The 25,392-nt window shown below is 56.9% G+C and overlaps 2 protein-coding genes across 2 annotated transcripts in view; one reads left to right on the top strand and one right to left on the bottom strand.

Moving 5' to 3' along the window:
• The window catches only part of PLEKHA7 (pleckstrin homology domain containing A7), an 84,593-nt gene extending 80,179 nt beyond the window's left edge, over window positions 1-4,414 (top strand). The window contains 3 exon segments of the mRNA XM_078863801.1: window positions 587-720; window positions 968-1,104; window positions 2,443-4,414. Of these exon segments, the coding sequence (XP_078719927.1) occupies window positions 587-720; window positions 968-1,104; window positions 2,443-2,531 (360 nt within the window). The 3' untranslated portion in view covers window positions 2,532-4,414.
• Window positions 4,415-5,401: 987 nt separating this feature from the next.
• LOC144936583 (vitamin D 25-hydroxylase-like) lies at window positions 5,402-23,664 on the bottom strand. The gene is made up of 7 exons (XM_078863802.1): window positions 23,524-23,664; window positions 21,315-21,439; window positions 18,322-19,284; window positions 10,850-10,991; window positions 8,826-10,118; window positions 7,659-7,991; window positions 5,402-7,094 (listed from the first exon to the last, which is right to left on the bottom strand). The coding sequence occupies exons 3-7, from the start codon at window positions 18,604-18,606 to the stop codon at window positions 6,919-6,921; spliced, it is 2,229 nt and encodes a 742-aa protein (XP_078719928.1). The 5' UTR covers window positions 18,607-19,284; window positions 21,315-21,439; window positions 23,524-23,664; the 3' UTR covers window positions 5,402-6,918.
• Window positions 23,665-25,392: the final 1,728 nt, after the last annotated feature.

The following is a 25,392-nucleotide window of genomic DNA, read 5'->3' as shown; positions in this document are numbered from 1 at the left end:
TGCAAGTGCGTGATTGGTCCACCGGCCAGCGTCTCCGGGCGGGTACCGTGCGACCGGGGGTGGGGGGGGCAGAGTTGGTGAGTACGCGGATCACGCCCGCGACAGACGCTCAGACCACTGACCCCCCCCCGAGCCCCCGCCAGGTCACAGAGGCTACCGCTCCCCCTCTTATCTCCCGCCGGCTGACCCACCGACCCCTCTGGCCACCGTGGCGGTTGCGTAACGGCTTGCCACAATAGACGCGGTGGCGCTGTTTCTAACAGCTGCGCTCACGCACCGCTCGTCCGTGTGGGCTTCGCTCAGCGGCAGCTCAAACCGCTCGGCCCATATGACTTGTAGACTCGGGGTGAGACCCGCAGACTCGCGTAGGATCCGTAGTCTCACATAAGGATAATCGAGTAAGATATAGCCCATGGACCGTATACTTATATAAGTCTCTTTGTGATTACCAGAATGGCAATGCTCATATTATAATAACGATGGCGATGATGTATAGGTGACAACAGTGTTGGTAATATGACGATGATGTTGATGCTGTTGATGATAACGACGATGATGGTACTGGTGATGCTCTCTCCTCCCCCAGCTGGGCCGGCCAGACAAGGTGGTGATCCCGGAACGTTACATGGAGATGGAGCCGGAGGAGGCCCTGGGCCCGGAGGAGATGGAGGCGCGGAGACGCACGGTCGCCAAGATCCAAAACCTGCTGGCTCGTTCGAGGTGTCACGCTCGTTCACACACTCACACTTGCTCGCACTCGCACTCGCTCACTCACACTCGCTCGCTCGCTCACACTCGCACACACTCACACTTGCACACACTCACACTTGCTCGCTTGCACACACTCACACTTGCTCGCTCGCAGCCGCTCACTAACACTCGCTCATACTCACACGCGTGTGCGGTTCCTGTGCATGTGTTCCTGCGTGTGCGTGTGTTCCCGTGCGTTCCCATGTGCGCGACGCAGCGGGCACGCGGTGCCGGTGGCGGTGGCGCCAGGCGGCGAGGTGGAGGGCCCCGGTGTGAGCGAGGACCAGGAGCGGATCATCAGCATGTCACACGCACTCGCTAGTGAGGCGTCACGCCGCAGCAAGGCCGTGGCCGGTACGCACACGCACGCACACACACACACGTTTACGCACGCACACACGTACACATGCACATACACACGCACACACAGGCACGCACACACGAACACATTCCTGCACACACTCAGACCCGGACAGCTTCCGCTGAAATGATGGTGTGAGCATGCCTCCCTTCACTCTTGACCCTGCAAAGCCAAACATGACAACCTCATGTTTGCGGAACATTTGTGTTTGCGCTTTTAATGCATGCCCAGCTAACCAGCTGCTACCTGTGCTCTCTGTCCATCTCCCTCTCCCCATCTCCCGTGCTATCTCTCCCCGTCTCGTACGCCATCCCTCCCGCGTGTGTCCCCCACGCTGCCCCCCCCCGCCCCCCCCGCCCGACGTGTTGGCTTTGCCAATCCGGCGATCGCCGCGGGGGAATGGCAGCCAGGAAGCGATGCGCCTCGCTCAGCGAAGAGGCGAACGACGTTTTCGTGTGACGCGCCGATTGCGCGCTCGCGCACACACGCGTGCGTCTTCCAGTAAGGGACCGCGCTGCATGCGTGTTTGTGTGCGCGTGTCTGTGTACGCGTGTCTGTGTGCGCGTGTCTGTGTGCGCGTGTCTGTGTGCGCGTGTGCGCGTGTGCGCGTGTTTGTGTCTGTGTGCACGTGTCTGTGTACGCATGTGCGCGTGTTTGTGTGCGCGTGTGCGCGTGTGCGCGTGTGCATGCGGGGGGTGGTGGTGCAGTGGTTGGCGATGTGCAACAACCCCGGTGACCCAAGTTTGGTTTCCGCTCGCGGTCAAAAGTAGTGACTAATTAACCAAACCGGTTCCTGGGCCTCCCCTAAGTTGACTAAGCCTCAAATGAGCACCTGGTGCATCATCATTGGGGAGACAAAGGCGGCTGGGATTGGTGCTTCCTACTCATCCTCTTACATGCCGTGGGGGCCTTCAAAGGTGCTCGCTAACAACACTTGCCCCAACAGTCTGTTAAAGGCTATATGGGGAATATTTGTCTGTATATGAGGTCACTTGCCTTTTGAGACTGTGCTGGTCTCTCGATTTCTCACCTCGTTAAAAAAAAAAACCCGGAACTCGCCGAGTTCGTGGAGAGCGGCAGTATTGTGGTTTTTGACACTGTGCTCACAAACCCAGCTAGACCCAAGTTGGATTCCCGGCCAAAATGAGCCGACAGCACGGGATGTCTGGGAGAGACATCCCAGTTCGAGGCTATGGGAGCAGCAGAGCAGAAGGAGCGACCTCCCTCGGTGCTCACCCGCTCATCCTACGCTCTCGCTTTTCTTCCCGATCCCCCCCCCCCTTGACCTCATCGCTTACCGCGACCCCAACCTCGATCTCGACCCGGAGCAGCCCAAGCCTTGAGGAACAGCGTCGGCAGTGGGAGCAGCGTCCGGGCACTGCTGATGACTTCAAAAGACGACGATGACTTCCTCCTATAAATACCGCCTACGATAATAGCAATACCGTTTGATATTCCTCTGATTACCACCATCGTTTTTCTTTGATTACTATTTTTTCTAGATATTATTAATAATAACATTATTAAAAACAACTTGCTTACTAATTACAAACAAATACACACACACAGAGGTCTATTTTTAATAAAAATGTCGAAAGGAAAAGCAAGCAAAGGGGTTAAGCGAGCAGCAACGCATCCAGCGGACGGCACTCCGGGTGTGCGAGCGAGCTCCGTTTGACTTCTCTATTTTATTTTTTATCACGGACGTTGCTGGACGTTGAAGCGTGCGGCCGCGTGGACGTTGAAGCGTGCGGCCGCGTGGACGTTGAAGCGTGCGGCCGCGTGGACGTTGAAGCGTGCGGCCGCGTGGACGTTGAAGCGTGCGGCCGCGTGGACGTTGAAGCGTGCGGCCGCGTGGACGTTGAAGCGTGCGGCCGCGTGGACGTTGAAGCGTGCGGCCGCGTGGACGTTGAAGCGTGCGGCGCGTGGACGTTGAAGCGTGCGGCCGCGTGGACGTTGAAGCGTGCGGCCGCGTGGACGTTGAAGCGTGCGGCCGCGTGGACGTTGCTGGACATTGAAGGAGGCAGCAGCGGTGTGCGGCCGCTTGCACGTTGATGGGCCGCGGGGTGTCGGGTTGCTCTCGAGTGCTCGCCGTCAGGGCCACGAGTGAACGAAGATGGTCGACTCACGTGACGAGGACTGCGACTGCTGCCCACTCAACATCGCCACTATCACCACCATCGACACTGCCATCATCATCACCATCATTACCACCACCATCACAACCATCATCATCTCCATCACCACTATCACAATCATTATAACCACAACCATCATCACCACCACCACTATCATACCATCATTTTCACCATCACTACCATCATCACCACCACCACCACTTACCAGCATAACCACCACTACCACAATCACCACCACCATCACTACCATCATCACCACCACCACCACTTACCAGCACAACCACCACTACCACCACCATCACCACCATCACCACCACCATCACCACCACCATCACCACCACAGAGCGAACATGCCTGACTGTGACGAGACGAGGCTATAGAGTCTGAATGAATACGCGGTCCGAGATGATCTCATAGTGGCATTGCACGCGGTCATTGGCTACAAACGTGTTGAAGATTTACCGAGTTCATTGATTGCCTGAACTGATCATAAATTGGGGGAGGGGGGGGGAATTCCCCTTACAGTGGACGAGGCTAAGAGAATGACCACATGGGGGGCCACAGACTGGACTCGATGTGGCCATTGACCACTACAGCGGGCATCGTTGACTGCGAACATGGCTAAATAAAAGGGAGCTCACCAAATTCACACTGGCGTGCGTGCTGGCAAGCGGTCGCACATTGTTTCCAGCAACAATACCCCGTTTCCACTTGTACATCCGAGCCGAGCCAGCACGGGGCCAGCATGGCACGGGTGGTAGTTTTTTTTTCCCCCACTGGATCAGTTGGCAAAGCTGAGACGAAACCAAAATCGTGACATGTGCGCTGCTGGCATCACGAGAAAACGACTGGATCTGGCTGGCAGGCCAAACAGGACCAGGGACGGGGCTGATAATGTGCGCATTGCGTGTGACGTCAGGGGCACGACTCGGCTCCTACAGAGTGGGAAAAACAATACTGGCACGGCTCGGTTGTGCAGTGAAAAACGAGGAACCAGTGACCGGTTGTGCAGAACGCTTCCACACGTGTGCGAGCGACGCTCCAGCATTTACCCAATCTCGTCTGTGAACTAAAACGATAATTATTTTTTTTAAATGTATATTTTAAATCGTTACACGCTTTCACGCGCCTGATGATTGATAAACGCGTGACAGCGCTGTTGAGAACTGAGAGAGAACTTGTGTGTGTGTGTGTGTTCCACGTGTTGTTGAGAGCAGTGATGGTGGGGGGGTGGGGTTATACAATCGGGGAACCCGTACCAGCAGCACCGTGCCAAATCTACAACCCAGGTTGTTTTTTAACGTCGGGTGCAAGAACGATGTTCACGACGAAAAAACAATAACAGTGACGCTGATGTCAAGACGACGGCGACAATGATGATGATGAAAATGTGTCCGTTTTTTAAGCTTTTATAACAGATTTCTCTAAACTCAAAACTGCTGTAACAACAACATTAACGATTGTATTCTGATTGTAATGATGATAGCGATTGTAATAGTGCCTCTTAGGTTACACTGGGGGGGGGGGGGGCACAGGACCACCCCCCCCCCCCCATAATTGATGTGGATCTCAGTGGTCTGCCGGGCCCGATCGAGGCCACACAGCAAGGAGTAGCAGGACTCTGCGGGTGTTGATTTGTAACAAGCCAATGGATGACGAGTCGCGTTTAGTGTGGTTATTATTATTAGTATTATTCACGTGGGGAGGAGGAACCCCGCGCCTTGCGTGCGAGGGGGAAATAATATCCCCGTACAGATGGAAACAGCCGGCGCACCCTTGCTGTCCTGTTTTCCTCCTGGCAGAGCCAGGGCACGGCTCCTCCCCAGTGGCACCGGGGATTGTCACAGCGTTGGTATGCGGTGATCCACCAACCCTCGCTGCTGCCTCCCTGGTGCGCGATTACACTGAGCCGCGTGCATCGCCACCACCACCACCACCCCCACCACTGTCCGACTCCCACACTGAGCCGCGTGCATCGCCACCACCACCACCGCAACCACTGTCCGACTCCCACACTGAGCCGCGTGCATCGCCACCACCACCACCCCCACCACTGTCCGACTCCCACACTGAGCCGCGTGCATCGCCACCACCACCACCGCCACCGCCACTGTCCGGCTCCCACACTGAGCCGCGTGCATCGCCACCACCACCACCACCCCCACCACTGTCCGACTCCCACACTGAGCCGCCGCGCGGCTACCCGCGCACCGTCGGCGCCTGGAGAAGGGTGCCAGTCGGAGCGTCGTGGAGGCGTGAGCCGCGCGAACGAAAGTTGCGATGCGAGCACGATGAGCTTTACACCGAGCGGCAGGGAGAGCGAGAGAGACAGGGACACAGTCGTCAGATGTATCTATATATAATTTTATAATTTATGCCGACCGGATGTAATAGCGACTGTGAGGAAAGTTCAGCGAGATTGGTTCAGGGGACAGCGCGACTTAGAAGGGATGAAGGGCGATGGACGAGATCAGTGATGGAATGGCAGCCGAAGGAGGGAACTCGCCCGCGAGGGTGGCCGCCACTACCGCGGAGGAGATGGAGCGATGAGGGAGGAGCGAATGTATCGTGGCGTCGCAGCATCGCTCGTGATGATGGTTTGTGGAGTCCTCCATCCAGCAGTGGATAGATCGTGCCCCAATGGGGGGGGGGGGCGGGGGGTAATGCAGTAATTACCGAATGACAGCGGTGTGAGAACCCCTGCCTTAGGGTGCGGCACGGCGCGTCGCGGCTTGTAAATAAAGGAGTGGGCTGACGAGGGAGACGATGTGCCGAGCGTGGGGTTCAATACAAGTATCCGAGACGTGGCCTCTGTCGACTGACGTGCCCATTCGTCAATCAGGACGCGCGCCTGCCATGGAAGCGAATTGACTGCAGACATCCACGAAGCAGCCGTCCCGTGACGGACACTTGCCGGGTCTCGAGAGGCGTCGTGTTTGTCTGGAGGGCCCCCCTGCTCCACGGGGATGTTTGGCAAATTCCATGAAAGAGCCATCTGCCTGTCGGATGCACGCCGAGTTTACGCGGAACAAGCCCAACGCGGGCGTTCAGCTAAAGTGCACCCGTGTGCTTTATTACATGGGGCGGGGGAGCGGTGGCGCAGCGGTTAGCGAACTGCGTTATGTCCCCGGCGACCAGAGTTCAGTTGTATAAATTGTCGTTCTGTCTTCAGTGGAACCCCAATGCATCTCTGGGATAGAGAGTTCCATATCCCCGGTTGCCACCCGGGTGGCCACCCTATACATGGAACCCCTCTTGTCTCTCTATTCGACCGTGGCCACCCAGGAGGTAGTTCCCATTTCACAGATGACTGCTCCGTCTCCCTGGTTGCCACCCCATCTCCTTGGAGTCGTCGGTGACCGCCGCAGAAAGGGTGGCGTTCTCTCTCTCTCGAGTCTCCAGTCATCCTCACTCGGGCAAGAGTTCAGTTCTTCGCGGTTGCCACCCTGTGACTGGCACCTCGCACCTTCACTCGAACCTACTCCGGTGGCCCCCCAAGAGATGTTCCCCATTTCACAGCGGGTGGCCGTTCCATCCTTGGCGGTTGGCCACGTTCCGAACGCGACGGTTCCCGAGTCTCCGCCACGGATGCCCTTTGGGTGATGGTGGCTGTCCCACCCCACGCCCGCTCCACGCCACCCCGAAAAGCGGCCACCCGCGCCACCCGCGCTAACGCCGCGTGGCGCTCACGCGGTAGGGTCGCGGCTGGAGGGTAAAGCCGAGGCGGGGCCGCAGGTCGGGCGCGCCACCCCCGGCCAGGCTGAAGCGGAACCTGTGCAGCATGGAGGCGAGGAACAGGAAGAGTTCCATGAGCGCCAGCTTCTCTCCCACGCAGTGACGGCGGCCTGGGGGTGAGGAGGGGGTTAGAGAGGATGGGGTTGGGTCGAGAGACGGAGGAGGATTTTGAGAGGGATGTAGAGGGGGGGGGGGTGATGAGGGAAGAAGATGACGTGAGATGAGAGATGCACGGTGATGAAAATGGAAAGAGGAGAGGAATAAGAGTGGAGAGGGAGACTGGGAGAATAGAGCGAGTGGAAAGGGTTAGAAGAGAAGAGGTGGGGGGGGATGGAAGGGCGAGTGCGGTCGGGGGCCAGGGGGGCGGGTGGAGGTAAGGGGAAGGTAACGGGGAGTTAAGAGGAAGGGAGTACGGGATGGAGGGCGATGGCAGGAGAGTGGGAGGTGAGCGATGAGGTGAACAGAGAGGAGGCGAGGGGTACGGGGTGAGGAAGCGATGAGGGGGTGAGGTTACAGAAGACGGGAGGAGAGAGGAAGATGGGCGAGGAGAGGGAGATGCTGGGGAATGCAGAGAGGTGGAGCAGAGCGAGGAGTGAAGAGTCACTACACACACCCACCCCTCCCCTCCCCTATCGAGCAGTCCCCCACCCCACCCCCCTCCCCTCTCCACCCACCGATGGAGAAGGCCACGAACGCCTTGCGACGCACGAATCTGCCGTCTGCGTCGAGGAAGCGTTGCGGCAGGAACTCGTGCGCGCGGGCCCAGGCGCTCGGATCGCGGTGCGCCGAGTGGAGGTTGGCCACCACCACGGTGCCGCGGGGCACCGCGAAGCCGCGGAGGGAGGTGTCGCGCGTCGCCGCGCGGAAGATGCCGAGGGGCGCGATGGTGGCGTGTCGCATGACCTCGTGGAGCGTGGCCTCGAGCAGCGGGGTGCGCGCGCGGTCCGACAGGCGGAGCGCGCGACGCTCGCCGCGCAGCGCACGCGTCAGCTCCGCGTGCAGATCGTCTGGGGAGGGGAGGGATGGAGAGAAGGGGGAGCGGATGATGTGCAGGGAGATATTGGGGGAGTGGAGACGGGGGAGGAAGGGAGGGGGAGGTGTACCCACATTTATTTTTGACCTTTTATTTATAAATATTCAGAATATTCAGAAGCACCGCCGCTTGTATTTGTTAGCCTGACTCCTGCTAAACTGTAACAGTCATCATCAACATTGGGAGAGGGGCGCCGGGGGGGGGGTGCATGGAGGACCCGGGGTGGGGGGCGGGGTTGAGTAGAGAGTGGTTTCGGGACGGGGTGGATGGGGGTGTCGTGTGATTTGCGAGAAGGCGGGATTACGGGAGAGATAATTTGGGGTGATGGGGGAATGAAGTGGGGGTGGACAGATTTGGGGGGGGAGGTGATTTAGGAAGGGGGCGGATATCTTCACGGACGCGTTCAACTCCTGGGTAATTATTACGCGTCATGGACGTCTCTCTCGTTGGTATCGTTGGTATCGTGGTATGTTGGTATGTTGGTATCGTTGGTATCGTTGGTATCGTGGTGTTCGCTTCATCAGCCCAGAGGCAACCACCAGAGCTATACCTGGACGCACGATTCGATTCATGCATCGTGAGCAGAACACACAGATTTAATCGGTCATTCAATTAATAAAAAAAAACACAGTTAACGAATGGGTTTACAGCCAATGTTCAATCCACTGCTGTATTAAGGTCTCCTCTCCACGCCGTGTCAATTTGAGTCTCAAGCGCTTGAGACTCAAATCAGACCGCTGTTGTTTGCATCACGGCCCCCTCGCTCCCTCCCCTCCGCCACCCCTCCCCCATCACCCCTCCCGCTCACCTTGCAGCTCCGGGTAGAGGCACATGTAGAGGATGGCCCAGCGCAGAGTGTTGCTGCTCGTCTCGGTTCCAGCGATGAAGAGTTCGCCGATCGTGAAGATCATGTTGTCTCGCGTGAACGATGATGGTGGTGGGGGTGGTGAGGATGTAGGTGATGATGATGATGGTGGGGATGATGATGGTGGTTGTAGTGAAGTAGGTGATGATGTAGGTGATGGCGGTGATAATGGCGATAAAGACGACAATGATGGTGGCGGTGATAACCTAGACGATGACATTGATGATGATGATGTAGTTTCTGTTGATCCTGATGCCATTGTTCTTGATGATGACGACGACGCCTCCAACGCCGCCGCCTCTTCGGCCGCGTCCACCTGGTCGAGGTAGGCGTCCACCATGTGCCTCGGCTCGCCGGGCACGCGGCCGCGCGAGAACTTCTCGGTGAGGCTCACGAGGCACTCGCGCACGCGCTCCGCGTTGGCGAAGAGGCGGCGGTGCGAGCCAAAGGGCAGCGCCCCCACGAGGCGCGGGAAGGCGCTGTAAAGGAAGGACCAGGCGCTCGCCGCCAGCGCCACGTTCTCGCTGAACATCTGCACCATGCCCTCGAACTCCGTGTCGCCGTACTCGAAGCGCTCGCCGAAGATCACCAGGTTGGTGACGTTCGACACCGCGCTCGTGATGAGAGGGCCCGGGTCGATGCCACCGGCGGCGGCCGCGCTTGGGTCTCGCTTTGGCGGCGGTGTTGAAGATGAAGGGGATGCTGCTGCTGCTGACGACGATGCTGCTGCTGACGACGATGCTGCTGCTGACGACGATGCTGCTGCTGACGACGATGCTGCTGCTGACGACGATGCTGCTGCTGACGACGATGCTGCTGCTGACGACGATGCTGCTGCTGACGACGATGCTGCTGCTGACGACGATGCTGCTGCTGCTGACGACGCTGCTGCTGCTGACGATAATTGTGGTGGTGAAGCATCGGATGATTTTCGGGATTTTGATGGTGTTACTGAAGCACATGCTGTTACTGATGATGATAGATCACATAATGACGACGCGTTTGCTGTTGGTGATCTGGATGTTGCTGCTGATGATGATGAATGCGATGACGACGACGATGGTGATTCTGTATCGGCTGCCTCGAAGGCTTTGTCCATAGCCTCCAGCAGGTGGGCGCATTCCTCCTGGAGGAGACTCTCGAAGTCGGGCTTCGCCGTGCCGAACGCGTGGACGCTCCACACCGCCAGGCGCCTCTGCTCGGCCCAGCCCGGGCCGAACCGCGCGTTCAGGAGGCCTGGGTTCGCATTCGTAAGCGGGAGAGCGGATAGTCCCATAAGCCCAGAGCAGATACATTAACCAGCGGTGTTGGTGGTGCCCATTCATCTGCGTGGCCAAGAACACGATTTCACTTTTCCGTGTAATTTCCCAGGAAAACCTGGCCGAGTCCTCAAGACTCATTTTCAGGAGGGTCCTGCCGGGTTTTTTTTGCGCAATCGGAGGGACACGATGATTGCTGTGACCCGGTGATCCGCCCCGGTGAACCACCCCGGTGACCCACCCTGGTGACCCACCCGGTGACCCACCCCGGTGACCCACCCCAGTGACCCACCCCGGTGACCCACCCTGGTGACCCACCCGGTGACCCACCCCGGTGACCCACCCCGGTGACCCACCCCAGTGACCCACCCCGGTGACCCACCCCGGTGACCCACCCGGTGACCCACCCCGGTGACCCACCCCGGTGACCCACCCTGGTGACCAGGTGACCCACCCCGGTGACCCACCCCGGTGACCTACCCGGTGACCCACCCCGGTGACCCACCCCGGTGACCAGGTGACCCACGCCGGTGACCCACCCCGGTGACCCACCCCAGTGACCCACCCTGGTGACCCACCCCGGTGACCCATCCCGGTGACCCACCCCGATGACCCACCCTGGTGACCCACCCCGGTGACCCACCCCGGTGACCCACCCCGGTGACCCACCCCGATGACCCACCCCGGTGACCCACCCCGGTGACCCACCACGCATGCCCGTGAGGCGCTGGAAGAGCGGGAGGCACGGGCGATCGGCGAAGTCGGTGGCGCGCAGCTGCAGGCACTCGCGCACGGCCTCGTAGCCGCACACCACCACGGCCGGGATGGTGGCCAGCCACACCGAGTACACCTGCCCCGGGGGGTGGGTGGGGGCAGAGGGGGGTGGGGGGGCAGAGGGGGGAGCAGGATGAGCGAGAAGCCCCACGGGAAGGGGCTCACCAGCAGCCTGCCCACGATCCACCGTCGGTTTTTGGGCTGCGTTAGTAACTCGCCCATCCATTTACGGCATCATCTGGACAGTCTCCATCATCGGCGAGCTGCTCTGGCAGGCGACTGAGGCTGCGTTGGCTGGGTCATGCAGCCCTCATGCCCAGCCACCGCATGCCCAAGCTGCTTTTGATTTGGCCGGATAGAGAGGGGCCTTCATGTTCACTCAAAGTGCACCTAGCCTGATGCATGCGCTGTGTTGATATCAATGCCACCAAATAGAGAGGTACGGTTGCTGTGTGTGTTTGAGCGTGTGTTTAAGTTGGTGGGTATGTTGGCGGGCTCGAAGTGGTTACGGTGTCGACCAGTGCGTCTGAATCTCAGGAGTTGCCCTGAGCCCACAGTGCGTGTGAGCTATGCGGCATGGTGTGTCGCTTAGAAGCGAACCGACAGGAATCAAACAGAACAACCCCGCGAGGTGACGATGGTTACTGACTCTCGATGCACATGTGGTCATCGTCGTCCCTGGGGACGGACGAGACGATGACGATGATGATGATGGCGTACAGTCGTTACTGAGGTTGTGAGAGAGTATTCGTGTGAATGTATGAATGTGTTGGTTGGTGTACGTGTGTGCGAGTGAGGCTGCCTGCGAGGCTGCGTGTGGCGTGTACGAGTGTGTGAGTTGTGTGTTGTGTATCGTGTGTGTTGGCGTGTGTGACGTGTGGGTTCGTGCATCTCGATTCATCAGTGACGTTTATCTGCACCGATCCTGGGCCTCCCCTAGGTCGACTCAGACTCAAATAAGTAACTGTGTAAACATCGCCACTCAGGAAACAAAGGCTGTTATGTCATTTCAGCCTTCATTGGTGTTCGCTAAAAGCACTTGCTCCTCTCAATCTGGTCAGGTATCTTTGTGTATTTGGGAGTTTTTAGAGTCTGTCTCTGTGTGTATTTGTATATGGGCCAGAGAGTGCGATGAACCATCTTCACACCACTGCATCTGAAGCATGAGGGGGTTACTGAATTCTCGCGTCGGGTAGCTGGCACGGTGATCGGTCGGACACAAAGACAAAGATCCCCCGAATAGGCTTGGCAGGCTTTTGGGGAAAGTCCTGTTAGCGAGCACCTATAAAGGCCGGAACGGCACGGGGGTGAGTGGGCAACACCACGCCCAGCCGCCTTTGCCTCCCCAGTGTTCATATTTACACACAGGCACCAGGGACTCATTTAAGGCTGGGTCGCTGTTAAGGCTCGGTACAGGACTGGTTCCGATAATTAACTGTGGCCAGATAATCCAACGCCAGTTTCGTAGTGCAGTGCGCTAGCCACTACGCTACAGCTCCCCATAGTCCAACACAGACTATCACACACCGCTAAACGACAACAGGTGCTATTCACTGACGTCATCACAGAGCTTGTGCCAGGCTAGGTGTACTTTGAAGCCATCGTGTTAAGTGTCGAGGGTTCGCTGGCAGGTCATCGGACAGGCGCAAGGGTTAATGGTTAACGAGGTTGACTGGCGCAGACAGAATGGCAAATGTAAATATCGCCCGGTGGAGCCTTTGAGCGACTGTTTGGGGAATGTTTTCTGCGAGTAGCAACTGTGAATGTCGGCACGTGCCGGCACGCCGCGCCAGGTATTCATTCAAGACGGAGTCGCCTTAGGGGAGGCCCACGACCGGCACTGGTGTTGGCCGTAAGCGGGAATCGAACCCGTGTCGCCGGGTTCCGAGTGCAGTGCGCTAACCGCTATGAAGGCACAAAGACAAAGATGCCCCGTATAGCCTTAACAGACTGTAGGAGCAAGTGCTGTTAGCGAGCACCTATAAAGTCCGGCACGGCACACGAGGGGGTGGGTGGCCAGCACCACGCACGGCCGTATTTGTCTCCCAGAATGCTGATTTCACGCCCCACCAGGCACTCATTTGAGGCTGAGTCGACCTAGGGGAGACCGAGGACCGGTTCAGATAAGCGTCACTGATCTTGGTCGTGAGCGGGCATCAAACAAAGACACACACGAACATGCGCACACAGGGATGAAAGCAAAAACAGACAGCCAAACAGACACAGAAACACACTCGAGCACACATACACGGACACACACACGGACACACACACGGACACACACGCGCGCTCATCACAGTGTGGGCATTGCGTACATTCCTCGTCCGTCTGGGTCATGTCACGAGTTATGAAACATTACAGCATTCACTGGGTTAAGTGTCTGTGTGTGTGACTGTGTGTGATGTGTGTGCGCGCCTCTGTGCTCACGAAGGGCCTTCATGAGGGTGGGCAGGCCCGTGTAAAGTTGCCTGGCTGGGCGTCGGAGCCATGTTCTGTTAACCGTGGCGTGCAACAGGGATGTCATCTGGCCCCTACGCTATTTAACATCTTCTTTGACCGCCTAGTTTGAGACGAGTTACATGGATATACTCGTGGAATTTCCATCTGGCATAGATAGAATGGGAGGCTGATCGACGCCCGGGTGCGGTCAAAGGATGGCTCCCTTTTGATCAACCACGTTATGTATGCGGATGAACTGGCGAATGCTGCTACTTCTGAACCTGGAGCATGCAACTGCTGGAGCCTTACCACCAGTCCCACAAAAACAAGCACCTGGCTGGGTATTTTGCGTAATCACATGCTCCCCTCCCTCAACTTCCCCACGAGTGACAAGGCAGCGGGGGAGAGAGTGGAGACGTTTCTGTACTTGAGCAGTGTGCATATGACCAGCTCCGGTTTGGCAGCCGAGGTCACACTCCGAATAAGTCGAGTGGCATTATATTTCCATCAGCTGCGCACCGCTGTGTGGAAGCTACCTGGCCTGTCGCTCCATTCGAAGCTTCGGTTCTTCTCGGCCACGGTTTTCCCTCCTCTACGCTTGCGAGATGTCTGCGCCAGCTTGAAACATTGAGGCTAGCCTGAGCCATCCTGGGCTCAACCAGACTTGATTGTGCGAGGAGCAACACAGATCCCTGAAAGATGTGGGCACAGTCCTGTCAGTGCGCTCCTACAGACAAGCTCGGCTGAGTTGGCTTGGGACATGGAGCCCGCATGCCCATCAACCGCATGCCCAAGCAGCTCCTGTTTTACCGGCTAGATGGGGCTAAACCGGCGCGGTGCGGGCTAGAGAAGAGATGGGCTGATGTGGTACAGGAGGATATGGATCTGATTGGACTTGCCGATGAGTGGTACCAGCAGTGTCAAGATCGGCCACTGTGGAGGAGGTTCGTGAAGGATGCTGCTGGGGAAGTTGGAGGGAGTCGCTCAGGTGGTGCATCTGACAGTCATCTCAGTCAACCCATGGCACCTGGTTATGTTCCGTGACCTCCTGCTAGCGGACCTTCGAAACTGCACGTGGCCTCAAAGTGCACCTAGCCTGGCACAAGCGTCGTGGTGACGTCACCGGCACTTAGTGGCGAACGGCGGCTGTTGTCTGTGCGCGTGCGTGCGCGTGTCCGTCTGTCTGCGTGTTCTGCCACCAGACTGGACTTGTGCCCCGTGTTATCTCCATCGTGGTCATCATCATCACTCATCGTGTGGATGTCACGACCCTTTCCATTCACACCGGTATCGTCGTCAATATCACCACCTGCATCATCAACATCACTATCACCCCATTGTCTACATAATCAACGTCGTCTCCCCCCCCCTCCCCCCCAATGTTCCGGGTCTCCTAACCTCACATCACCCGTTCCGCCCCTCCCCCACCCTTCCGCCATACCCCCCCCTCCCTCACTTCCGATAGGTCGCGGTGACCATGCCCATCGTCAGAAACAGACTCCCACCACAGCCCCGGAACTTACACCCCCCACCCCCAATAAAATAACAAAGTAATAATCTAAATAATTAAATAATGGCCCACAACAACGCGGTCTTTATGACGTCAGCACTGAGCGGCTGTGGCTCGTGGCCACGCGCGACGCGCGCATACACATCTCACCCCCCCCCCTCCTCATCACCAGCCATGGCCAATCCACTGTTGGATGAAGGACGCAACGTAGCTACCGCCACCTCTTACGATCCTGCGATGTCACGATCCATCCACCCCTAGCACCTGGAGCACTATTGCAGCTGCTGATATCGTCATCATCATCGTAATTATCATGGCACCATCTCCACAGCTCACGTCCTCTCGGACGCGTTCCGTTCTTTGGCTGCTACCTCCGTCACCGTTCTTGACGACGTTGGCCTGACGACGGCCTGACGACGTTCAGAATGACATCGTTCTCCAGTCCACGTGGTTCCCCTTCCCAGTCTCTCCGCGAGATTCCGGCAGCGTCGCTTCTTTGCGCACTAACAAACACAAGCGGTGGCGCCTCTGATTTTAATATTTGAAAAAATGAACGCAACTCCCCTCCCTCCCTCCCAGTCCCACGACCACGCGCCCTCTCCACTCGCCGAGCGGAGAGAGGAGCGGGGTTCTTCTGTTCGCGGCGCTTAGAGAAGTCTGCGGTCTTCGTCGTGGCTGTCCATCTCGTCAGATGATGATGGTGATGATGGTGATGGTGGTGATGGTGGTGATGATGGTGATGGTGATGACGATGGTGATGATGGTGATGATGATGGTGATATGCAAGACCATCTGCTGGACCACATAGTGATGGAACAGCAGATGCGGGCCCATGTCCTTGACACCAGAACCTACCCTGGAGCTGATCTGCCCACTGACCATCGACTTGTCATCTGTAAGATGCGCCTGCCATTCTTCCACTCCAGTGGTGGGTGTACACCCTGGACCACATTCAAACCCATAGTGGCCTGGTTTCAGCTATGCTTATGAACGTTGAAAGCGAGAATTTCATCATTGCTTGCGGCTGGGGTTGGCATCGTCCCCCACTCCTCCTGATGTCGAGGGGAAATGGGCGAGATTTAGGACTGTGGCTCATGCAGCTGCAATGGCTGCTTTGGGTACGCGGTCCAGACCTCCTCAGAGACCCTGGCTGACAGAGGAGGTGTTTAAGCTGGCTGAGAAAAAGCGACAGACCCACTCTCATCGTCTACAGCATCCCACGTCAGAAAATGAGGAGGCTTACCGCAGCCTTCGCTCGGAGGTTCGGAGAGCCGTGAGGCGCTGCAAGGGTGGGTGGTGGTCGCGATTTGCTGAGGAGATGGAGTCTGCCTCAATGGCCCGCGATCACAAATCGCTCTTTAACTCCATCAAAGAGCAACCTGCAGCACCATACCTATTGCCATCCATAGGGGAAAGAACGGCGATCCAATATCTGATCCCCAGGAACAGGTTTGCAGATTTGCTGAGCGTTTCTGTGAGGTCCTGGGGAAGGGGAAATCCCTCGACATGGAAAACATCGTGGGACAAAGTGGGGATGACCCTGCCGAGGCTGCGGTGCCTCAAATATCGGAAGAAGTCGTCACCCCCTGTGAGTGGCTGGCTGAGGTGCCATCTATTGAGGAAGCACTGAAGGCGATCGAGAGCCTGAGACCAGGAAAGGCACCGGGCAGAGATGATCTCCCAAGAAAAATGCTGAGGGAGCGTGGCGTTTGTGCACAGACTACCCTACATGACATCATAACAAGAGTCTGGACCACTGGACGGTTTCCGCAGGATTGTAAGGATGCCCTGGTGGTCCCCCTCTTTAAGAAGGAGGACCGCACAGACTGTAACAACTACAGGGGGCATCTCACTCTTCAAGAATTATTATTCAATATCGCCTTGCTAGGCACGCTGACGAGGGGCTTGCGGAGCCCCAATGCGGTTTCAGAAAAGGGTGGTCCTGTACAGATGCCATATCTTCTGTCTATCTGCTACAGCAGAGGTGTAGGGAATTCCAACAAGACCTACATCTCTGCTTTATTGACTTGGTCAAGGACGATACCATCAGTAGGTCTGAGCTCTGGGTTTTTCGTGCTTTCGGAGTCCCTGACCCTCTGCTCACGATCATTAAGGACCTTCATGATGGTGAGCGGGCCCAGGTAAACTACGTGGCCAGGAGTCGGAGCCATTCCCTGTACACCTTGTGGTGCGACAGGGATGTCCTCTGGCTCCCACATTATTTAACACATATTTCGACCACGTAGTTCGTGAAGCCTTCCATAGCTGTACCGGAGGAATTTCTATCTGGTACAGATAGAATGGGAGGCTGATCGATGCCCGGGTGCGATCAAGGGATGGCTCCCTATTGCTCAACCATGTTATGTATGCCGATGATCTGGTAATTGCTGCTCACTCAGAGGAGGAGTTGGAGGCGCTGCTACTGAACCTGGAGCTTGCCACTAAGAGGTGGGCCTTACCATCAGCCCCATCAAAACTAAGCACCTGCCTGGGTATTTTGTACCATCGGACACTCCACCCCCACAACTCCCAATTGGTGACGGGGCAGTTGTGGAGAGAGTGGAGAGTTTCCCATGACCAGTTGTGAAACACTGTGTGGAAGCTACCTGGTCTGTCATTCCGCGCAAAGCTTCAGGTCTTCTCGGCCACAGTCATTATCTCCCTTCTCTACGCTTGCGAAACGTGGACCCCCCTAATGGAACATCTTCGCCGGATAGAAACATGTAGGCTGGCCTGCCTACGATCTATCCTGGGTTTAACCAGGCTGGATTGTGTGAGGGGCTCACAAATCCTTGAAAGATGTGGACAAAGTTCCATCGGTGAGCTCCTCCGGCAGGCAAGGCTGCTTTGGCTTGGTAATGTAGCCCGCATGCCCAGCCACCGCATGCCTAAACAGCTTTTGTTTGGCCGGATTGAGGGCGCTAAACGGGCGCGGCAGGGGCTAGAGAAGAGATGGAGTGATGTGGTACAGGAGGACGTGGAGCTGAGTGGACTTGCCGATGACTGGTACCAGCGGTGTCAAGATCGGACTCTGTGGAGGAGGCTCGTGAAGGACGCTACTGGGCAGTTGGAGACAGTCGCCCTCTAACAACAACGGAGGGTGGAGGAGCGACGCTCACAACAACGAGCGGAGCACCGGGTAGATAAAATCACAGCAAGTTGGCACAGTAGGGGGCACAGGTGGTGCATCAGCCAGTCATCTCAGTCAGTCGACCCGTGGCACCTGGGTCTGTCCCATGACCTCCTGCAAGCGGGCGTTCGACATTTCACGTGGTCTCAACGTGCACATAGCCTGGCACAAGCGTCGTAGTGACGTCACCGCCACTTAGTGGCGAATGGCGGTTGTTGATGGTGATGATGGTGATGATGATAATGATGATGGCGATGACGACGACTCCGTCTTCGTTGACCAGTGTGTCGACCGACGCGACTCTCCCTCCCCACCGGCTCGACTCACCGCTCCGTGCTGGCTCGCCAGCTCCGTCAGCGTCACGTGCGGCTGCTCCCCCAGCGAGAGGAGGTTCCCGACCAAGGGCAGCGCCCGGGGTCCCGGCGGGAACCCCTCGGGAAGGCGCCGGGGTCCCCTCCACAATCGCAGCGCCACGAGCAGCAGCAACAGCAGCAGCAGCAGGGCCACGGAGAGCGCGGAGAGCCCCAGGGACGAGGGGGGCGAGGCCGCAGCGGGGAGACGCGCGGGGGCCGGACACGACTGGCCGGGGCCCTCCGCGAGATGGCACGCCATGGTTGTGCGTGCGTGTGTGTGGCTCTCTGTGTGTGTGGCTCTCTGTGTGTGTCTCTGTGTGTGTGTGTGGATCTCTGCGTGCGTGTGTGTGGCTCTCTGTGTGTGTGGCTATGTGTGTGTGTGGCTCTGTGTGTGTGTGGATCTCTGCGTGCGTGTGTGTGGCTCTCTGTGTGTATCTCTGTGTGTATGTGCCTCTCTCCGTGTGTGTGGCTCTGCGCGTGTGGGTGGCTATCCGTGCGAGTGTAGTTGGTTGTCCGTGTAGGTCAAAGCGTGGGTGTCAGTGTCTGCGTGTGTGGTTGGCTATCTGTGTGTGTTCGCGACTATGCGTGAGTGTGTGTGCGGTTTGATATGTGTGCGCGTGTCGGTGTGTGGGTCAAAGTGTGTGTTTGTCAATGTGTTTGGGTCAAAAATGCGTGTCTGTTTTGTTGGTGTGTATTCGTCTGTGTTGCTGATGCACCAGTGTGTGTATTTGCGTAGTTCTGTGTGTGTTAGTGTTTGGCTATATTACAGTGTGCGTCGGCTCTTCGTGCGTGACATCGTTGGTGTATGTTGCGTTTGGGTAAGCGTGTGTGTCTGTGTGCGCATATCACTGTGCGTCTCTACGAATGCGCCTCTTGATGTCTACGCGTCTCTGTCTCGTATGCCCGAGTTAACGTTGCTCCGCAGAAGGCGTGCGATCTGTTAGAGTTGTGGGGCGAGCAGGAGAGGGGGGGGTGGAGGGGGGTTAATTTGCGGTCTCACGGATCATATCCCTCCCTCCCGCGGCGTCCCCCCCCCCCCCATTGTCACTCTCCAACCGCCGGAGCGCACTGCACGCACAGGAACTGTTACGCATTTGTCCGAAGAGCCAAATGGGGTGGGATAATGTCCGTATGTATGTTGGACTTCTTTCGCACCGTACGTAGCCAAACCGTGATAATTGGAGGTGTGGGGAAGGACAGCAAGATATTGTCTGATTGGCACGGAGAGGGTGGAGAGATGCGGGGAGAGAGACACCCGTGTCTATGCAGACACGTGTTCAACAACGGACCACCACCACCACCACAATCCCCGATGTTCCCACTAAGCATCACCACCACCACCTCTCTGATCACAAACTCCGCCACGACCATCACCCCCTTGCTCTCACCCCTACAGCCAACCCACGACCACGATCCCCTTACCACCACCACAAACCTCGAACACCACCCATATTATCACTCAATACGATTCTCATCAACCTACCACGACCACCAACCCTTGTAACCACCACCACGACCACCACCCCCTTATAACCACCACGATTGCGCAACAACGTTTCAGCCGGTCATGCCCCCCCCCCCCGTTCATCCGCCCCCTCAGCTCCCTTGGCACGGTCACCTCGCGTGCGGCGGGAGCGTCAGACCGCGCGAGACGAGTTCGAGGGTTAATCCCATTGTTTGGTCTTCATAAATAGATCGGCGTTTCACTCAATAGGCCCCAATCACGTCGCACGCTAAGATAAGAGCCCTTAACGGCTATACGACACACGCGCGCACAAAGACAAAGATCCCCCGTGTAGCCTTAACAGACTATTGGGGTAAGTGCTGCTTACGAGGTGCACACCATGAAGGCTGGCACGGCACACGAGAGGGTAGGTGGCCAGCACCACGCCCGACCACCTTTGTCTCCCCAATGGCGATGTTTTTACACACCGCACCAGGTACTCATCTGAGGTTGAGTCGACCTAGGGGAGGCCCAGGACCGGTTTAGATAATCGTCACTGATGTTGGCTGTGAGCGGGAATCGGACACGGGTTGCCGGGTTCGCTCACCGTTGCACTACCTACCGCTCCCCTCCAACACACACACACACACACATGACACACACAAGCACGCGCACACACAAGCATACACACACGTGCACACTCACACACACGCGCAGGCACGCGCTAACTGTTGCTTTCCCGCTCCCCACGCGCACACACGCACGCACACACACGCACGCACACACTCACACACACGTGCACACTCACACACGTACACACACGCACAGGCACGCACACGCTCACAGGCACACACACGCACACACGCACACACGCACACACGCACACACGCACACACGCGCACAGGCACGCGAGACCACCAAGGCCATTGCCGTGTGGGTCTGAGTGGCGACGTTGGGGGGGGGCTACGATACCGCACTGGAAGCGATTGCCACTTTGCGGGGGTCCAGTCGTCGTGGGGGTCCATTATGAATATTCTTTAGGGTGGCAGCGTTCAGATTGACACCCCCCCTCAAGCCGTGGGAGGATCGGCTGCCCCCCAGGTCCCCATCACGCTCCCATGATCGATCCACTGCTGGGTCAATGTGGCGCCACGGTGGCTATGAGATGTTCACTCTCTGGCCTGGAGTACAGGAGCTCGTGGGTTCGGGCTCGACCTTGACGCGTGGATTTTTGTTCCGGATCTTCCGGTTTTTCTCTCCACATTTAGAAACGCGCGTTGAGAGTATTTGGTTGCAACACATTTCCACGTGATGAGCCACTCTGTTGACCTATCATGTGTGGTCAGGTCGCTTATAAAAAAGACCTATAGAGCTTCGTGAGCCTTATCTGGTAAAATAAAATAAAATGTTTAGTTTGGAGAATGTCTCCCCTCACTGTCACTTATGTTGATATAAAAGTTCAGATATAAAAGTTCAGAGGTGTTGTAAAAGTGTAGGGGTGTTGCGCTGCTGATATCACTCACCAGTGATGTTAGCCGTGGCCAGGAATCGAGCTCAGGTGGCCGGGTTCCACTGCATCACCGCTGCATCCCATTTGGCCTCGAGTCTTGACGTGAGCAGGGGGGCATGGAGTCGGCAGCACGGTGTGCTGGGGAGGGAGGGCGAGAGGGAGTTCCAGACACTGGGGCCAGCAGAGGGGGATGAGCAACCTCCTACCGGGCGGAGGTTGACCGGAGCGGAGAGATGAGAGGGGAGATGTAGGCGAGTGGCAGGAGGAGGGGAGTAGAGTGAGATGAGACGTCGCAGGGTACATGGAGGGAGGCTGAGTGAGACCAGAGGGGAGAGGAGGTTGAGTGAGAGGGGAGGGGGAGAGGCAAGAGCGATTGGAGAGGGGGGCAGAGATGAGACGAGAGGGGAGAGACGTGAGAGTGCGTGGAGAGGATCGACAGTTCGGATGACCTGGGTGAGGGGTAAGTCTGTACCAGGATGGGCTATTCGAAGCGACGCTGTACACTGGAAGCGCGGCTCACTCATCGCGCAATCAGAGACGCGGGTTGCGAGAGGATGAGTGGAACGCGTGGAGTGGAGCGACCCCTACAGTCGGGAGGGCAGCGTGAACCCTCAACTATGTCAGCCCCACTGAGACTCATTGTTTCACAACGCAAGATTCACAACACCCATTGCTATAACACAGTCATAGCCACATTTACGTCTTCCCCGTTTTACGTCGTTTCGCAAATATACGTCGTCCCGCTATTAACACGGCTCTCTGATTTGCGTCGCTTCAACCCACACTTGCGTCGCTAACACCATCGTCCGTCCCGTGTCGTGTCCGTCGCCCCCGCCTGCCCTGCAACAAGGGCTCTCGTTGCAGGCTCTGTCCACCAGGGGCCGAGTGAGGATCACAATGACAACCAAACTCCCCCCGCGCCGGAGTTCACCGTGGACGGGGAGGTGAATGGCTCCCGTTTGGTTTAACACGCAGGAGGCTTCACGACCAATATCATCCATAATACGGGGGGGGGGGGGGTTTGAGGGGGTTAGATGCAAACTCCACCTAACCCAACAACCCCACCCCCCCTGTATTATGGTCACCTCCCGTTTATGGATATTTTACTCGGATGCGGCCTAAACGATAAACTAACAGGCAGCGTTTACCGAAAGGGAACGCACACTGATGCCTGTCCGAATGCAGATTCGCATCATCGCCCCGCACATAAATCCTCTTTCATCAAGACGCGCATACATCGGGATAAAACAGTGTCAGATGGTGCAAGTCTGAGGAGCGAGTTTAAACATGTAAAAGAAGCTATAGGATTAAATGGCTACAATGATGCGCGAATTAACAGAGCATTGAATGTAAAAACCAAGACCGACCAGAAATAATGGTGAAAACGATCATGTTATTAAAACAATGAAACACCATGCATTGCGGGAGTAACTGACACACTTGCTAGAGTTTTGAAAAAAACTAAAAATCAGAGTAAGATTTGGAACGGTAAAAAAAAACTTAAACAGTATCTTTAAATAAAGGTGAATTCCCAACGTTATCTACAGGTGTGTATGGGATTATTTGCTGGTGTTTTAAATGCTACGTTGAACAGACGAGATGTAACATTGGTGGGAGACTAAAGTAGCACAAAATATTAAATACTCACAAACACAACTGTCGGCAGTAGCAGAACATGCGTGCCAACAAGGACATTCAAATGATTTTGATGACGTTTAGGTGTTGTGTTAAACGAATTATTACTGGCCGAGTCTAATTCGATAATAGAAGTGGCCAAGCAATTCGGGGACTCTCCTCCTATAAACTATCGTCCGTCGCGCAAAATCCGGACAAACTTCGCAGTGAGCATGGGCCTTGCCAACACTGTGCAGTCGACTGCAGCAGCAACGTTCCATCTCGGTACAATTCAATTCCTGTTGCCACCCGAACGCAGACGCCGATACTCAAAATGTACCAGGTCAAACCTGGACAGGTGGCAACCCTTCCGTCATCGCGAGCGAAGACCAGGAAATTCGAGAAGAATCTCAGTCGCTAGCCTCCCTACCTCTCTCCGTCTCTTCGACACGCACACACCAGAAGGCAACGTACGCATTGGCAACAGCGGACACTTTTCGGAAGCGCCTGCCACTCCGATTAAATATTTCCGCGTTCTTTCTCTGCTGCCTGAGAGGTGGCTTTAATGAACATCACAGGCAAGCGCACACGCCCCACACCCCACCCACCGCTGCTTTGAGCGCGGAGCGAACGGCACCCTCGGAACATCAACGGTGACGCGAATCCTTCGCCGCGGCTCAGCGGGCGGAGAGAGCGAGCGACGCAGGCCCTGGTCCTCCTCCCATGTCACCGGGCGCCGTTGGGTGGCAGCTGCTGCACGTGGTGGCGTGCGATCCGGCACCACGGTGGCTTAGGCCGTCGATCCCTCCGCCGCGCAAGTTGAGGACCGATTGTTCCGTCTCGTCGATCCGTTCGACCAACAACACTGCGGGTCGAAACACGGCTCATACGCTCTCCGAGGCTGTATTAACCAGGGCGGACGCCGGGCTCGAACCTCTGCAACGAGCGGTGAACGCGCTACCGCTGGGCCACGTCCATCGCGCCTCCGATGAGCACGTTTGGCTACGTACTGTACGAAAGAAATTCAACTGACGTACATACTCGTTATCTTCCCCCTTACCCTCCCAATATAACTCTTCATGCCTCCTGCACGTGGTCCCCACCTGGGTGGGTCAGCGAGCCCAATCCTCCCCTCCCCCTTCACGGGGCCCTTGTCGCGCCGACATCGGCTCGTTGTCATGCGGTGTTTCTGTTGCCCCTCCGCTCTGCGATCGTCGTTTCGTTGAGCTGTAAGTAGCAAGCACACAACACATCGCCCCTGCTGGACGCACTCCCGAGACGCATCCCGTCCCAGGACCGACACCACGCACGTGGCACGGGGCACTCGTCCGTGCGGGGCGCGGAATCGAACGGGGGGTGGGTGGTGGGGGTCTGCCGACGGTGCGGTGTGGCGCAGCGGCGCCAGGACTTAATGAACCCTTCCCCATTCCGATGACGCACGCGTAACGTCTTAGGATTTGGAAGTAAAAATGTAGGTGAGAAATAACTTCATCCACGAGGCCACGCTCGGGAGGACGTCTGGCACAGTTTGGCAACCAGACGTCGCGTGTGCCCGTGTCACGGTCACCTGATGATTGCCGGTGGTTACCTCCGGCGAAACGTTGCACAACATTGTCAACTTTTTTCGCTCGATTTTCAACTTGACGGGCGTTTTTGTTTACGGGAAACCCGAAACAATTGGGGTGCTTGCATGTGTTTGCCTGTGTCAGGTGAGTGGAGGGCACACGGGTTCCAAATCGGGTCGGCATTATACCCACACGATCTAACGATAAAGAAACCGATTGCGTGCTGTGTAATGTCCGTTGGGAAAGCCCACGTGTGAACACGAATCTGTTCTAATAATGGAAACATAATCTCCAAATTACTTGTTTGGGTAAAAGCACACGGGCAAAATCACATCCGCTGCTGCTATGTTGGGACTGTTTTGCCACTGGGGGTCCCCTAGGCTAAACTGCCGCAGGGCGTGGCAATGGCAGAGATGAGAGGCGATGTGAAGTGCCGTTAAGATGCCGGGGCATTGTAAGCAAGCGCCCCACAAAGCGGTCACCAATGACTGCACAAGCACAATCGTCACGGAATGTATGCTGAACTTATTTCGCACCGTACATAACCAACTGTGCCAATCGGAGGTGTGAAATTCGATTTAACGCTTAATTTGGCTAAATTCCAGCTCGCCGACTCGTCACCGACTCGCCGGCTGGCATCAAGCGGCCAGGAGACGATGCGAGGCGTGATGCTGAGTGAGCAGCACCACGGACGTGGGGGATGGGGGGGGCTGGAGCGGGGTGGGGGGGGGGTTACGCTGCACTACGAACTCAGTCACCCGTGACGATTATCTGAACCGGTCCTGGGCCTCACCTAGGTCGACTCAGCTTAAAGTGAGTGCCTGGTGCGGTGTGTAAACATCGCTACTCGGCAGACAAAGGCGGCCGGGCGTGGCGCTGGGCACCGACCCCCTCGTGTGCCGTACCGGCCTT

Source organism: Lampetra fluviatilis, chromosome 16 (assembly GCF_964198595.1).
Source record: "Lampetra fluviatilis chromosome 16, kcLamFluv1.1, whole genome shotgun sequence".
NCBI classification, from domain to species: Eukaryota; Metazoa; Chordata; class Hyperoartia; order Petromyzontiformes; family Petromyzontidae; genus Lampetra; species Lampetra fluviatilis.
Note: the sequence above shows the minus strand (reverse complement) of the source record. Positions and strands in the feature narration are given on the sequence as shown.